General features: G+C 63.0%; 1 protein-coding gene across 2 annotated transcripts in view; it reads right to left on the reverse strand.

Annotated features, from left to right (window-relative positions):
- SHANK2 (SH3 and multiple ankyrin repeat domains 2) overlaps positions 1-14,714 on the reverse strand; it is a 419,611-nt gene that overhangs the window by 252,522 nt on the left and 152,375 nt on the right. For both annotated transcript variants that reach the window (XM_039235341.1, XM_039235342.1), the window contains one exon: positions 2,765-2,934. In XM_039235341.1, coding sequence (XP_039091272.1) covers positions 2,765-2,934 — 170 coding nt within the window. The remainder of the gene's footprint in view (positions 1-2,764; positions 2,935-14,714) is intronic.

Consider the following 14,714-nt stretch of genomic DNA (forward strand, 5'->3'; position numbering starts at 1 on the left):
ACTGATCTCTGTCATTTCTGCTCTCTGTGGGGGTGGGCCCAGCTCCCGCACACCCCGCTCTCCTGCAGCGAAGGCCGGGTGCCAGCCTGGGGCAAGGCCCCTGGGACCAAGCAGAGAGGGGCAGATGCCCCCACGCCATTGCCCCCGGGCTCCTGTCCGGCCGGGGCCCCCTCTGCGGCTGGGGTCCACATCTCTGCCTTGAGCCACCTTCCCACTGTCCCTGGGCTTTGGGGCTCCTTCCCTTCTTCCCCGGCCTCCCCTCATCCAGGCTGCAGACTCAGGGTCTCCTCAGATTCCGTCTTTCACTCCCCACCCGCATGGACCCCACTCCCTGACCTGAGCCCCAGGCCCCTCCTGCACTTGTTTCCCGTCCATGCGCGAGGGGACACGGCACGCCTGCCTCTTGTCTAAGACCTGTCAAGACCACAAACGTGGGCACAGGCACGCGGGGCTTGCGGGCAGAGCAGATGGAGCAGGGAGGAGTGGGGCCAGCCTGGGCTCCAAGTCCACAGCAAGTAGCTTTGGACCCCAGCCCCCCGGGGACCAGTTGTGGGGAGACGGGGAAGTCTTCACCAGAGCCACAGCTGCTGGGAGGTGTGCATGCAACAACCACGCGACAGGCCCGGTGGTGTGCAGAGTAAACAGTAGGTGCTCAGGGACGAGAGTCCCCACCTTCATCTACACCTCTGTTAGGATCCCCAACGTATGGAAACAGATGCAAAGCTCCCAGATACAAAGTGACCGGCCAGTGGTCGCCTGCCAGACTGGCCCGAAGTCCCGCGTGGCCCTGGGGCGCAGAGCGCCATGGGCACACGTGGAAAGAAAGGAAGGCAGGGGCTGAGGGCCGAGGGCTTAGCTGATCTCAGAGTTGGGCTGGCCAGGGAGACCCGGGTGGTGTGTTGGGGGCCACGGGGTAGGTGGGGTGCACACAGACGTAAGGGCAGGCCACACGGGGCGCTGATCTGTCTTCACATGTGACGCTGGCCTCCCGGGTGCAGGGGGCTGCGTGTCACACCCAGTGGTATTCAGGCAACAGCTCATGGATGTGGCAAGTTCTGGGGGCCTGACCTTCCCGCACCTGCTCCCAGAGGTGCCCCCACCGGGCTGGGGGAAGCGGGAGGGGTGCGTCCCCAGGGCACCTCCAGGTCACCCTCCGCAGCCACAGTGCCGGGGACACGCAGGGTGGGAACAGGGTGGGGCAGCGCCCGCTGGGTGGACCACATTGTGAGGGGCCCCGGGCACCCAGCAAAATCACTCCCATTGCCTTCCGTCTGGGGACCAGTGTGATCGCCACAGGGGAGGTGTCAGCCCGTCTGCAGAAGCAGCGTCCTTGTGAGGACAGCGGGAATCTGCTCGCCTGTAGGGGAGAAAGTGGGCCCCGCGATGCGTTCTGGGGCTAAAATCCAAAGTTGCGGGCTGTGTGGATTTCTACATTTATGACGGGAAGTTTATAAACTGAGAGCTGACCAGAATCCCGCGGGGTTGGTGCAGGGACTTCCGCTTACGGGGGTGACGGCCACGGCCCCACCGGCCACGAGGGAAGAGACCGGAGGGGAAGACGCCAGAAGGTGTGGGGGTGCGGGAGGGGAGCTGCACCAGAGAGCCCCCAGTCCACAAGACAGGGCTGCGGGTGGAGGGGCCCCGGGAAAGACCCTGCAATCCAAGCAGCATGAAGAACCAGAAAGATGAAGCCAGCAAAGCAGGCGCCCGGATACGGGGGCCCCCACACGGGAAGAAGCCCGAGAGGGGCCGGCAGATCCACATGCGGGACACAAAGCGGCTCAGCCAAGCACCAGGTCTGAGCCGGGCGGGCGCTGTCGCCCAGGCAACCTGGCCAAACAGAAGAAAACCAAGCGAAGTCAGAATCCCCACCACTAAGCGGCCTGATGTCCACAACACAACAGGTCACCAGACACACCAAGACTTGGTCGTACGGAGCCCGTTCTCAGGAGGAGAGAAAACCAACCAAGGCCAGCCTGGCACGGCCGGACGCGGGGCCCACAGACGGGGCCTTCAGTGCGCGGACCGCACCGCTCCAGGGCCCTCAAACAGCACGTGCTCTCGGGGAGCGAGACACCCCACAGAGCAAGGGGAGGTGGTACGTAAAAGGAAATGATAAAAACAATACGCGTGGAAACTCCAGAGTTTAAACATGTCATTTCCGAAATTAAAAAGTTCACAAGATGGACTTAACAGCGAAGGGAATGTTTCAGAGGAAAGAGTATTGGGAAAAGATCAACAGATGTGATCTAAGGTGAGGAAAAATGCCGGAAACAAAATGACCAGAGCTCCTGGGACTTGTGCACTTACCGGATGGCCAAGTTTATGTGCAGCTGGGCGGCCAGGAGGAGCCTCCAGAGAACGCCCCCTCCCCCCCAACCCCCACCTGGCATCACATCAGAAACTGGCAAAAGCTAGCTGAGGTCCAGCGGATTAGCGCAGGGAGGGGCTGGGCTGTGACCTGGCGGGCGGGCAGGATTTGGCCCTGGCCTGGCCACCTCGAGGGGGCGTCCTGTCTCCTAAAAATCTGTCCCCAAGGACGGCCGGGCATGGCCAGGTATGCGTGCTGTGACCTTGCTAGCTCTAGCCGGTGAGGTCAGCTGCCCCCACGTGGCCCGCAGCCCACACCTGCTGTTTTCTACTTTCTCCCCGTGGCCTCCAACAGCACAGGGCTAGGCTACACCCCTGCCAACCTCCAACATGGGGCCACCTGAGGCCGAGGAGCCTGGCCCGACCCAGCCCCAGCAGCAGGGCGGACACTGACCTTTGACCCTGTCGCCGCGGTGAAGGGGGATCTCGCCGTCGACCTGGGGGTGGTATGGCTTGACGACGACGAAGAGCCTCCCCGGCACCGCGCTGTACAGCTTCCGCTTGGGCTCTGGGTACTCAAAGGCGGACAGCGTGTCCTTGCTGGCTGCAGGCGGGAAAGCCGGCCTGAGAGGGAGGGGACAGAGGGAGAGGGACAGGGTCAGGGCTTGACGCAGAGCGCATCCCGCTCCAGGCCCGCAGCCCATCCAATCACGACAAACGCCGGGCCGTTCAGGCAGTCACATAGGAGCCCTGGTTCTAGACGGGGCGAAGACGTGAGAATGCCCGGGGGCAGCGTTTGTGGTTAAGAGACTGATAATTCCGGCAATGCCGCTTTTGGGAATATACCCCGAAGAACAGCAGGCAGGGTGCACCCCGTGTCCACAGCGCCCTCGCTCGCACCAGCTCAGAGATGGAAATGAGCTGGTGTCCAGCAAGCACACACGGATAAACTGTGGTCCATCCACACAGCAGGCTGGTATCCAGCCTCAGAGAGGAAGGAAATCCTGACGTCGGCCACCACGCGGCTGGACCCTGAGGACATTACACTCAGCACAAGAAGCCAGTAAGGTGATCCCGGCATGATGGCAGGTACCTGGAGTAGTCAAGCTCCTAAGTGGGATGGTGGGTGCCATGGCTGGGGGAGGGGCTGGGGGTCCGTGTTCACGGGGTCAGAGCCTCCACCTGGGAAGACGGACAGCTCTGGGGACACAGTGTGAACACACTTAGTGACACAGACCTGAGCAAACACAGTTAAGATCGCAAATTGTACATTATGGGTACTTTAACGTGAGTTTTTAGGAAAATAAAAACAAAGGGCTGTAGAGAGGCAGAAATCAGGGCAGGCCCTGGCTCTCTGATGTTTCATCAGGCTCGCCGTGCACACCAGCCACTCCAGGTGCGGAAACCCCAGCACCTTCCTCGAAGAGCTTTCAGGACGACATGTGCGGACGCTCCCAGCAGCCCTGCTGACCTCCAGGAGGTGGGTCCCTCCTTCCTCGCTTTATGTTATTTCACAAAGGGTGAAACGTCCAGGCCTGGCGGTGAGAAACGTGCCCGCTGCCCCCAACAAGGGGCTATGCGTGCGCGGGAGGCATGATCACAGAGATACGTGTGCCGAGGGGTTTCCGTCGTGACGTCCCCACACCATGGTGACAGGCGGCCAGAGCCGGCCACCTCCGGGCAGCGGACAGAGACCCCCCCGCGCTCGTTCTTACCGGTGACAACACGCGGCCCCTGAGTCGTCTTCCGGGGAAGGGGTTTTTAGGAAGAGCATACACACAAGGGTGAATCTGGGCAGGGATTTCAAACCAGGGAGCCTGAGTCTCAGAAGGGGCCAACTCATGTCACAAAATGCACGTCCCCGGCGACGGTGGCCCACTCAACTACAGACGCTGTGGCCCCGGAGCCCACGGATGGGGCCTCGAGCTTTCCACATACGAAGACGCGGACACGTGCAGGCAGGGGCTGCTGTGACTCAGGCTCGCAGCGAAACGTCAGAAGCTGGCGGGACCACTCACATTGGGGGTTAATGTGAACCCTCTGCGCGCCTTCTGTGCTGAGCTTTACCCATATCTGTGCCCTTATAAGGACACACAGTTTGCTCTGTGCGCACAGATGGTCACCAAGCGAGGCAGCACCGTGTTCTGTTCTCTGCCTGTGACTCTGCACTCACCGTCGTGTCTGTGAGGCTGCCCAGGGGGGCCTGTGTCTACACACGGCAAGCTGGAGGCTGTGACACGCTCACTTTGTACCCTAATTTATCCTAGCATGTTGTGGACAAGGGCTGACCACTGGGTCTGTCTGCTTGACCCCATACCAGAGCGCACTCTAGCCCACACGGGGCAGGGGGTGGGTAGGAGACCGGACCAGTCATGTGAGCCTTTCTGGGTGCTCACTGAGGCTCAGAGAGAGGGGGGGCCTCGGTCCCCAGAGGTGCAATTTCTCCCACAGAGTCTTCGTTAACCAAATTCAAGCCACAGGTGGAGGTCAGAGAATCCTGGGGGTGCAGGTGCCCCTGGGAACTTGGGCACCACGAGGTGCCCTTGCCCAGTGAGCACACATCACCTCCTCACTTGCCCTCTCACTGCCCAGCCAGCTACAGGTCAAGGCGTGTCCACCAGAAAATCCACCTAGGGGTAACTCCCAAAGACCTAAGGTTCCCTTTGACGGATGTCGTTTATCCCCAGGCAGGCCAGGGGCCCCGAGAGCAGGGACTTCCGCAAGGGACGTGTCGTGGGACTCCCCCGCCCCCCACACTTTTGGTCCAGGGTAACAGCTTGGCAAGGCAGCAGACTCACAGAGAGGAAGGACAATCTGGGTCACCTGCCTGTCACGTGAAAGAATTCGGGAGAAGCCCGAGTGGCTCCGCCATGTTCCCGCCTGAGAGGAGCCGGCCGGCCTCTGCGGCGCGTCCACGGGCTCAGGGAACAATTCATTAATTCAGTCCGCCTCATCTCGGACGGACTCAGGGCTGGTTTGGACTAAGACCGAGGGCTCAGAGGAGAGCAGGGGACTGAGGGGGTCTCCTCCAGGCGGGGGAGGTGCATCTTGAGAAGAAGACACCCAGTCCCTCTGCAATAGGGGGTGTAGACCCTGGGGCGACTCCTCCTGCAGCGGGTGGTCCAGAAGAGGCTTGGGGGAGAACCCCACGGCAGGGCCCCCGCCTCCGTCCGCTGTGGCTGCACCGTGCTCGGCGCCCCTGCCGTGTCTGCGCTGAGGGACGGCGGGGGACCCAGTGCCGGGCAGCAGGAGGGCGAGGGGAGGCAGAGGAGAGCCCGCCCCGGGCCCTGTCGCGGCACCTGGAGCGCCGCGGTGGCTGCTCTGGGCCCCGCCGCCCGTGAGGGGCGCCCCAGCACTGCTGCCCGTCTGCATTCTCCAGCTGCTCTGGATTCTTCCCAACGAGGCCCGTCCCTCGGCCCCTCCCTCCGGGGTCGGTTCCTGTCTGGGCAGCATTTGACCTACTAGGACCCAGCGAGAGCCACCATGTCTCCTGTAGGGTCCGGGGAATCCGGGGGGGTTGTCCGTGCCCCGTGACCCCCATCTCCGGTCAAGCGCGTTGGTCTGGTTCAGATCCCCCCGGGACTCGCGCTCCAGTCCCCCTCTGGGGTCCACACGGCGCGTTACGACTCAGGGCCTGGCTTCCCCAAACGGCAGCTCCCAGCGCCCGCGGCTTTGGCGCCAGCCAGGGTGAGCGCGGGAGGGGACACCAGCGGGGTCTCTGATGGGCCCCCTCCCCCGCCGAGAGACCGGGCTCCCCTCCCCCAGCACCATATCCCGCTGTGCAGTGGGAGGGCGGCTGTCCCTAGGACCCCTTGGGAAAGGGGACGTGCCCCTGGGTCCCCGCCTGGAACACCTCGTCGTCCTCACCGACTCCTGACCTGGGACTCGCTGCCTGCCCAGCGCCTTCCCAGCTCCCCCCTCACCCCGGCTCTCCCCCTGCTCTCTCGGGATTTCAGCTGAGCCCAGCGCCTCGTGCTCCTGGACCACTTACCTCGTCCACACCGGGCTCCGGCCCGTTCTCCGTGGCCACGGCTGCCTGTGGACGGCGTGGTTCTCCTCCGGATCAGGTCATTCACTTATCCGCGTGCGAACCCCAGCACCCGATTCCAAGGGCAGGGACCACCTCTGGCTTGTTCCCTGCCGCGAACCCCGCGCCCGGCACGCAGTAGGCCCTCCGCCCAGGGCCTGGGTGCAGGAGTGGACCCGCAGCTGCCACTTGCACACCTTTTTGGCCTCAGGCCTCCGCCCGCGGGGTCACCCGGGGCACGACCCCGGCACCCGCAGCCTCAGCCTGGCACGCTGCGTCTGCGCCTGGCTGGAGGCGCCCACCACTCGGACCCCTGCTCCGCGCTCCGGGCGTGAGCCGGCATCGTGGGAAAGGCGCCCCCCGTGCGCTTACTCCCGGACGGGGCGTCTGCACGGCCTTCGAAAACACCCACCGTAACTAACCAGCCTGCTTTCCATGCAGGCAGACCTTGGAGGAGAGGTCTGCCCGAGACCGTCCCCGTTCTGCTGTGGTGCGGGTGCGGGCCGGGCCGGGGACGCTCGGAGTCAGAGGGCGCGAGTCCCGCCGCCTCCTCCAGCTGGTCTCTCGCTGTGCGACGTCGGAAAACGCACCCATTTCCCCCTTGACACCCCTGGGGCACCAGAGCCCCCCAGACCCTGCCGATGGCGTCGCTGAAGCGTCAGGCTCCACAGCCCACTCCGGGGGACGGCTGCGGGAGCGAAGCCGTTAGGGGCTGGGAGCCCATTTATTTTCAAGCGGAAACAGGCGTAGCACCAGGGCCGCTGTTGAACGTGACATTGTGGCCGCAGGGCTGAAACGTCCCAAGGTGAGGGCGGGACTGCCGACCCGGGCTGAGGACGAGGCCCAGCGGGCCTCACCACCTCGGCCCCGCGGCGCTGTGATCTCAGCACGTCAGTGTCCCCCCTGCGCCCGGCAGACGCTGGGGGCCAGCAGCCCACTGTGCGGCCAGCTGGTTAAGGGACCAGGTAGGTCATCGCCCTGGGTCCCGGGGACAGAGCCTTATCTGAGCCACACTTTGGGGTTCTGGAGAAAGGGAGGTGTGAACGAGGGGACTTTATGGTATGATTCACGTGCCTTCTTCCCTCGTTGGCTTTCACCTCCCTGAACCCCGCCCCCCCCAAATACACGCTCCTCGAAGACAGTTTGGTCCATGATTTTATCCCAAGTGCCCAGCAGTGCTTGTCACAGACTAGGGGCTACTCACTCGCTGTTGGAGAAATGAAGGAAAGGATGGATGGACGGATGGACAGGCAGATGGATGGATATGCGTGGGGGGGGTGAAATGGGGGCGATGGATGGATGGACGGATGGATGGAGACGCGTGGGGGGGTGAAATGGGGGCGATGGACGGATGGATGTTGAGTGGATGGCAGTGAGGAAGGATGGACAGAGGGAGGAGCGAGCTAGCGGAGGAAGTGCTGTTGATATTCACACTAGTAAAGTCTGGCTGGACCACAGCTGCTTCTATCCGGAGTGATGGTGAGAGAAAGGAGGGGATGAGGTCGGAGGGACAGAGCGGTTAAGAATCTGGCAAAGCACCTCCTCCCCCATGTGCACATGCGCATACACGCGCCACACACTGCACGTGCTTAGTCACCGTCACAGACCAGAGTTACACGGTCATGATTTGTCTCAGTGCTAATAACTCTCTTTCTACAACTATGATACACAATTTCATGGTCATTTTCTATTTTTAGCTTGACTCTGTGTTGTGGGTGATGGTATCTACCCATCTACCCATCCATCCATTCACCAACCCACCCACCCAATATCTACCTACCTAGATACCCACCCAACCACCCACCCATCCACCCATCCATCCCTTCAACCATCTACCCTCTTATCAATTCATCTGTCCACCCATCCACCCATCCACCATCCATGTATATATCCATTCATTTACTTCACCCATCTATCCATCCATGATCCACCCCCCCACATTCATCCATCCATCCACCCTCCATTTATCCATTCATCCATCCAAACATTGATCCATCCATTCTACCATCTACCCTCTTATCCACCCATCCACCCATCCACCTATCCTCCACTTGTCTATCTACCCACATCCATCTATTCATCCATCCACCCAGTCACCCATCTACCAATTTATCCACTGACCTATCCATCCATCCATCCATCCATCCATCCATCCATCCATCCATCCATCCACTTATTCATTCTCCATGAATCTATGTACCCACATCCATCCATCTACCTATCTATCCACTTACCCATCCATCCACGACCCTCATCCACCTCACCACTTATCTGAACCTTGTATTCTCTCATTCACCCAAATTTCAAAAAGGACCTCACCAGATGCCCAGCTGACCACTTAATATGGATGTTGGACAAGTGGGTTAACCCCTTGAAGCCTGTTTCCCTATCTGATAAGAGGGAGTGTTCACAGTGACTGGAGAATGAGTCAACAGGAGCCACTCTCTGTAGGTGGGAAGCGAACTTTAGCACCATCATCACTCCCTGCCTCCACTGGTAAGTGGGTGACAAGTCGCCCGTGTCAGCTGGCTCCTTCCAGCTGGCGCCAGAGTGTGTGTCACTGGGCAGAGAAGTGAAAGTGAAACCGCTCCAATCTGGGGAGCCATTTCTTGGGCCACTTTGCAGACGGCCCTTTCCCAGGCCCATCCGTCCACGCCAGGAAAGGCTTTGTCTAAGAACAGGAATTAGCCCCTGTAGACCAGAGTGCACGCGTGGTCCTCGGCACCAGCAGTGATGTGGGATTGGATCCCCCGCAAGGGCTAAAGCACCTTCTCATTCCCCCTTAATTTGAACCTGAGTCCCATTTTGTAGATGGAAAATGGAGTCCCCACAAACAGCGACCTGATACACAGCTGGCCTCACATCCCAGCTCCCTGGTCCCAGCCCAGGGCTCCCTGGAAGCTCCCTGCTCTGCAGTGATGAGCTTGGGGACCGTGACCGCCTGCACGGGAAGGCTGCACCTTCCAACGTGGCTCAGGGCTGGGAGAGCCACCCCCTCTGGGGAAAGGGGGCACAGGGCCAGGCGGGGCCCCTCCATCCTGCCTGCAGTGACGAGGGTCTGAAGTTCCATACCGCAAGCTGTCAACGCTTCCCTTGTGTTCCATCCAAGAACAGCCAGATGGGATTCCAACCGCTCGTTCTGGGGTAAAAGGGCCAAATCGCTGAACTCTCAGTATCAGAAAATTGGCGGCTGGCTGTGGGGTGACATGGATGAGTGAATTGAACCATTTCCCAGCTGTCCTGGGTGAGCAGGGACTGCACAGACCTGGGGACCTACTAAAATCGGGGTTTCCCCAGGCCCCTGGCTCGCTCAGGGTGAGTGGGTAGAAGGCGAGTGTTGCCAGCTTGGTGTTCCGGCAAAGAGGGTTAGTCCAACCCACAAGGTCCCGAGTTCTTACCAGCTGCTGACCACCGTGTCTTCGGTGTAAAATTCAGACCCCACGTCACCTTCTGTACTGTCAGCGTTGTCCCCTCTCTGCCGCGGGACCAGGCAGACGCACAGCAGCCCTACGTGCTCTCTGCCCTGTGCATGGTGGCCCCGGCGTGGGCTCTGGGCCCGGCCCTGCCTCTACTGTCCCAGTAACAGCACCCCGCACTCCACAGCCTCCCCTTGAGGTCCTGAGAAGGGATCTGGGGGTGGATGGTCATCAGGATGTCCCATCCCACTGGCCACAGTGACACTAGCTGGGCACCAGTGTGAGCTGGGACTTTTGGGGACTTGAGACGTGAGACCCACTGGACACGGGCTCTGTCTGGCTGCTCCCACGCTCTCCGTGGTGACCCACGCTCCAGGGGAGCTGGGCTTCTGCCCATTTGCAAGGCCAAGGCCAACCCTGGCTGCGAGCAGAAGAGGGAGGTGGGGGAGGAAGGATCGGGAGCCCCCAGGCGATAGGGAAGTGTCGTGACTGTGCCTCCTTCCTCACACCTTCCACTGTCTGCCCCGGTCACACTGGAGCCCCAGCCCTCCCTGACGCCCAGGTGGCCCACCTCTTTCCCCACGTCGGGATCTCCCCTCTGTGGAGCCCCCCCCATTCCCCACAGAGGTCTGAGCCCTGACTTGTGTGAGCTCTGACTCCTGGGGTGGGGGGTGGCTCTGTGAGGGGCCCTGCAGCTCCAGGTCCTCAACCCTGGGGACTTACACGTCTCCTGCCCTCATTTCTGAGGGGTGAGGGGGGCAGGGACAGGGCATCCACTTCCCCATGGTGAGTGCCCCGCACAGAGAAGACTCGTAATTTGCACGTTCGTGTGACCAACAGAGACAGCAAAGTCTGAATGTCCCCAAACGTCACAGGAGAGAGAGTGGCGGGTGAGGGGCGGCCCATGAGATGTCTGGACACTGATAGTCAGGAGCCAAGATGCACCTGCTCCCGCACGGTGGGTCCCCTCCCGCCTGCCAGGTGACAGATATGAACCCGGGGGGCCCCGCTTGCCACCGACGCCTACTCCTGACCTCCCTGAAGTGCCGTGCGCACCCTAGGTCAGGCAGCAACAGGGCAGCGGGAGGGCCACCTGACCCCACGCCGGGGTCACCCAGCATCCACCTCGCCCAGACCCTCCCTACCCCCGCCTTACCCCCACCCTGCCCAGCTGGAGCTCACCCCCACCCCCTTTCTGGGTCAGGGAAGGCACAGGAAGGGAGTAGCCACTGAGCTGAGTTCTCCCCCAGAAAGCCAGGCCCCTGCTCCTCTGGGGAAGCAGAGATCTGGTCCCCATGTTCCCAGGAGGCAGGGAGAGGGATCGCAGAGGTGGACGGAGACCCGACCCACCACAGTGCCCCTTCACACCACAGCCTGACAAGATGGGCGCGTTGTCCCCTGGGAAGGGCGTGCAGGGCTAGGTGGACTCCTGCAACCCCAGCTTCCGGAACCCATGTTTCCACCTCCCCAGGAGGCGGGTGGGGCCTCTGATTTCTGAAGTCTGTGGCTCCATCCTGTGAGCAGACCTGCCCTGGGACCAGAGGCCCGTGTCTCCCGCGGCACTCTTTCCCGGGCGCTCACGGACAAGCAGGCGCCACGCAGGCGGCCCACACTGGCAACGCTGATGTCGCCTTCCACCGCAGGGCCACAGGCACCTGCCGCCCCAATACCTGGACCGCCTCGGCAGCCACGCCCCCCCACGCTGGGGGGGCTGCTGGGTACCTGCCATCTCCCACGTCATCCACCTGAAACCCCCAAAGCGCCTAGGTGGCTCAGCTTCCTGCGGGCGGGTTCCGGGACATGAGGTGGCCCCGCCCAACGGCTGAGGCTCAGAGAGGCGCCAGCAGCCAGCCACGGGGCACTGGGTCGCTCTGCCTGGACTCAGAAGCACGAGTCTTCCCCACGGTGCTGACCTAACCCTTGATGAGAGGGTGGCCAGAATGCTTCCCCGTGCTGCGGAGGCCAGGGCGGCCTGCTGGGTCACCGGAGGGGGGTCCTGGCGGGTCCCCGGCTCCTCCTCTCCAGGTTCAGCTGCTGGGCAACGAACCGGGCAGGGTTCTTAGGGACACGGACGAGCCATGCCCGTGGGCGCCACTAGAGGGCGCCGTTGCAGGCAGGTGTGTGCAGATTCCACACCTGAGGCCCCGCAGAGGGAACACGGGCCTCTCTGCCTTACCCTCGGGTCCGCTGCCTATGGAAGGCCAGCTCCATGGGGAGGCTGACCCTGCCCCCGGCACAGAGCCCAGCGGGGGAGGGCGCCAGTCAGCTGTGCCAGCAGGAGCCCCCCCTTGGGCAGCGGGGGATGCCTTGGCTCCCCCCCCCCACTACCAGCCATCGAGTCTGCACCCGCGGGTCTGGCCACACTGAGGCGCCCATCACATTTCGGCTGGGGTTTCTGGGGCCTCAGTGGCATCCCTGCCGGTGGCGAGAGGGAGAGGAGGGGACAACGGGGGTGGTGGGAGGGGATGAGGACAAAAACCTCCTCGCGTCAGGAGGCTGGGCCTCCCTCCACCGGCCGACGGGAATCCCCTGCTTCTCTGGCTCAGGGCTAGAGCCGTCCCTGAACAGTGGCCCCAGACGCCCCCCAGTGCCATCCCACCGTGGCCACAGGGCCTTTGTAACATGCCTGTGGGGACACCTAAGAGCAGCAAACGCTCTAGGGAGCCCGCCGTGTGCCACGTGTGACCTCGGAATGTGAGCCTGGTGGGGATCAAGTTCCACTTAATCCTCATCATAAACTGTCAGCCCCTTGCTGCCCAGGAGAGACGCACGGAACGGTCAGGGGTCTGGTCCCCCAGGGAGTGAGGAGCGGAGCTGAAGGCAGCCCGGCGGTGCGGCACGGGGTCTACACGGCTGGGGGCTGCCGGAGCAGCTACCCGTAGAGACGGCGCGTGCAGACGGAGGAGGCTTTCCCTCCACCACGTGCGGTTCCGCCAGAACCAGGCGGGCTCTGGGGGCCTCCTCGCAGGGACCCCCCGCCGGCCAGGGTCCGTCTGCCCCGGGGATGGGCTGGGCTCTGAGCTACAAAGACAGACAGGGTGGAGGGATTCAGCCACCTCTGAGCCCCCACAGGCCCAGGGCTATTCTGGACCCGCACGTGGCCTCCCCCATCCCCCTTTATGGCCAGTTCTGCACCTGCGCGTGGTTTGGAAGGCAGCCTGCCGTGCGGCTCAGAGGCCCGCCTTGGCTGGGAGTAGCTGGGCGCAGGGCGGGCCCCTGTTAGGACAGGGAGGGTGGGGGAAGGACCCCAGCAGCCCACAGCTTCTGTCACCGGCAAGGGAGCTGGGTTCTGAACAGAGAGACTTGTGAGGGGGGTGGACTGCGCATCAGGGCACCGATCCCCGAGGCGGCCAGGCCGGGACAGAGCGCGGGCCCACAGTTAGGGGCGATCCGTAGTCCCGGGGAAACCTGGGTGGCGGGCCACCCTGCCCAGGGCTCTGGGTGACACAGGCCACCACCCTGGCTACGTGCCTAGTCTTGGGTTGGACGCGGATCTAAGCTTCATCCAAGGGCCAGCATGGATGGAGCACCGACTGCACACAAGGCCCCGCCATGAATCCATCCACCCCTGCTTAGGGATGGCCCCAGGGCGCGGGTCTTCCCGACTCTCGCCGTGCGGATGAGACACAAAGTCTTAAGTCACTGGCCCAGTGCGGAGCCCAGAACACAGGCCTGGAAGGGCTGAGGACGGGCCGCTGCGATGACCTCACACGTGCGCACAGGACACAGGGGACAGGCAGGCAGGGCCCCGGCAAGGACACCAGTGGCCTCCCTCCCTCCGCTGCACAAGCAGTATTTTGTTTGCGGCGTTGCGGGCCCCTGGCCGCACTGCGTTGGTCTCTTAACAGATTCCCTGTGGAGGAAGGGGTAGCCGTGATTCTAGCGAACGTGTGAAGTAGAATTTGCCGCCTCGGGGGAAGACTTTAATTTAACTTTAAACTGTTCTTAGCACCTGGGACTTCTCCCTTGGGGCAACTCAGAGACAGAATCTAGACCAGAGCCAGAAAGTGGATCTCAGTGTTTGGAGAACGAGGCGGGCAGGCCGTGCCCAGGGCTGAGGCAGGCTTTGGGGGGGTGCCGGCGTCCAGGAAGGGGCTCCGGCCTGAGACCCCCGCCCAGGGCCGGGGGACGTGGTTCCCACAGGTGCATTCGCCCCCATCCAGAGACCTGCCCGCTGCCACTGCCAGTCACAGCCGTCAGCCCTGTCAGGACCGCATGAAGCACTGACCCTGCACCCCACCCCAGGCCCCCCACCTGCACCCCTTCGGGACCGCGTGAAAAACTGACCCTGCCCCCCCCAGCCCAGGCTCCCCGCCTGCGCCCCTTCGGGACCGCGTGAAGCACTGACCCTGCCCCCCCCAGCCCAGGCTCCCCGCCTGCGCCCCTTCGGGACCGCGTGAAGCACTGACCCTGCCCCCCCGGTCCAGGCCCCCCGCCTGCGCCCCTTCGGGACCGTGTGAAGCACTGACCCTGCCCCCCTGGCCCAGGNGCATGAAGCACTGACCCTGCTCCCCACCCCAGGCCCCCCACCTGCACCCCTTCGGGACCGCGTGAAAAACTGACCCTGCCCCCCCCAGCCCAGGCCCCCCGCCTGCGCCCCTTTGGGACCGCGTGAAGCACTGACCCTGCCCCCCCGGTCCAGGCCCCCCGCCTGCGCCCCTTCGGGACCGTGTGAAGCACTGACCCTGCCCCCCTGGCCCAGGCCCCCCGCCTGCACCCCTTCTGAACACATGGAACCTGTGGGACAGAGTCCCCTGGGCAGCGTGGCCCCCGCCTCCCCAGCATCACAGACCTCAGCCCAGGACAAGGTGTCAGCGAGCCTCATGGAACAGGGTGGGACGGGGAATCTGGTGACACGCTGGACCAAGTGGGCACCAAACCTCACCTGTGCTCGCGGGAAAACAGGTTGGCGGGCCTTCCTGGGCCACACGGGTGAGGACAGAGACAAGGAACACGCACTT

This window comes from Hyaena hyaena, unplaced genomic scaffold (genome assembly GCF_003009895.1).
Source record: "Hyaena hyaena isolate Hyena2069 unplaced genomic scaffold, ASM300989v1 scaffold_98, whole genome shotgun sequence".
Taxonomy (NCBI): Eukaryota; Metazoa; Chordata; class Mammalia; order Carnivora; family Hyaenidae; genus Hyaena; species Hyaena hyaena.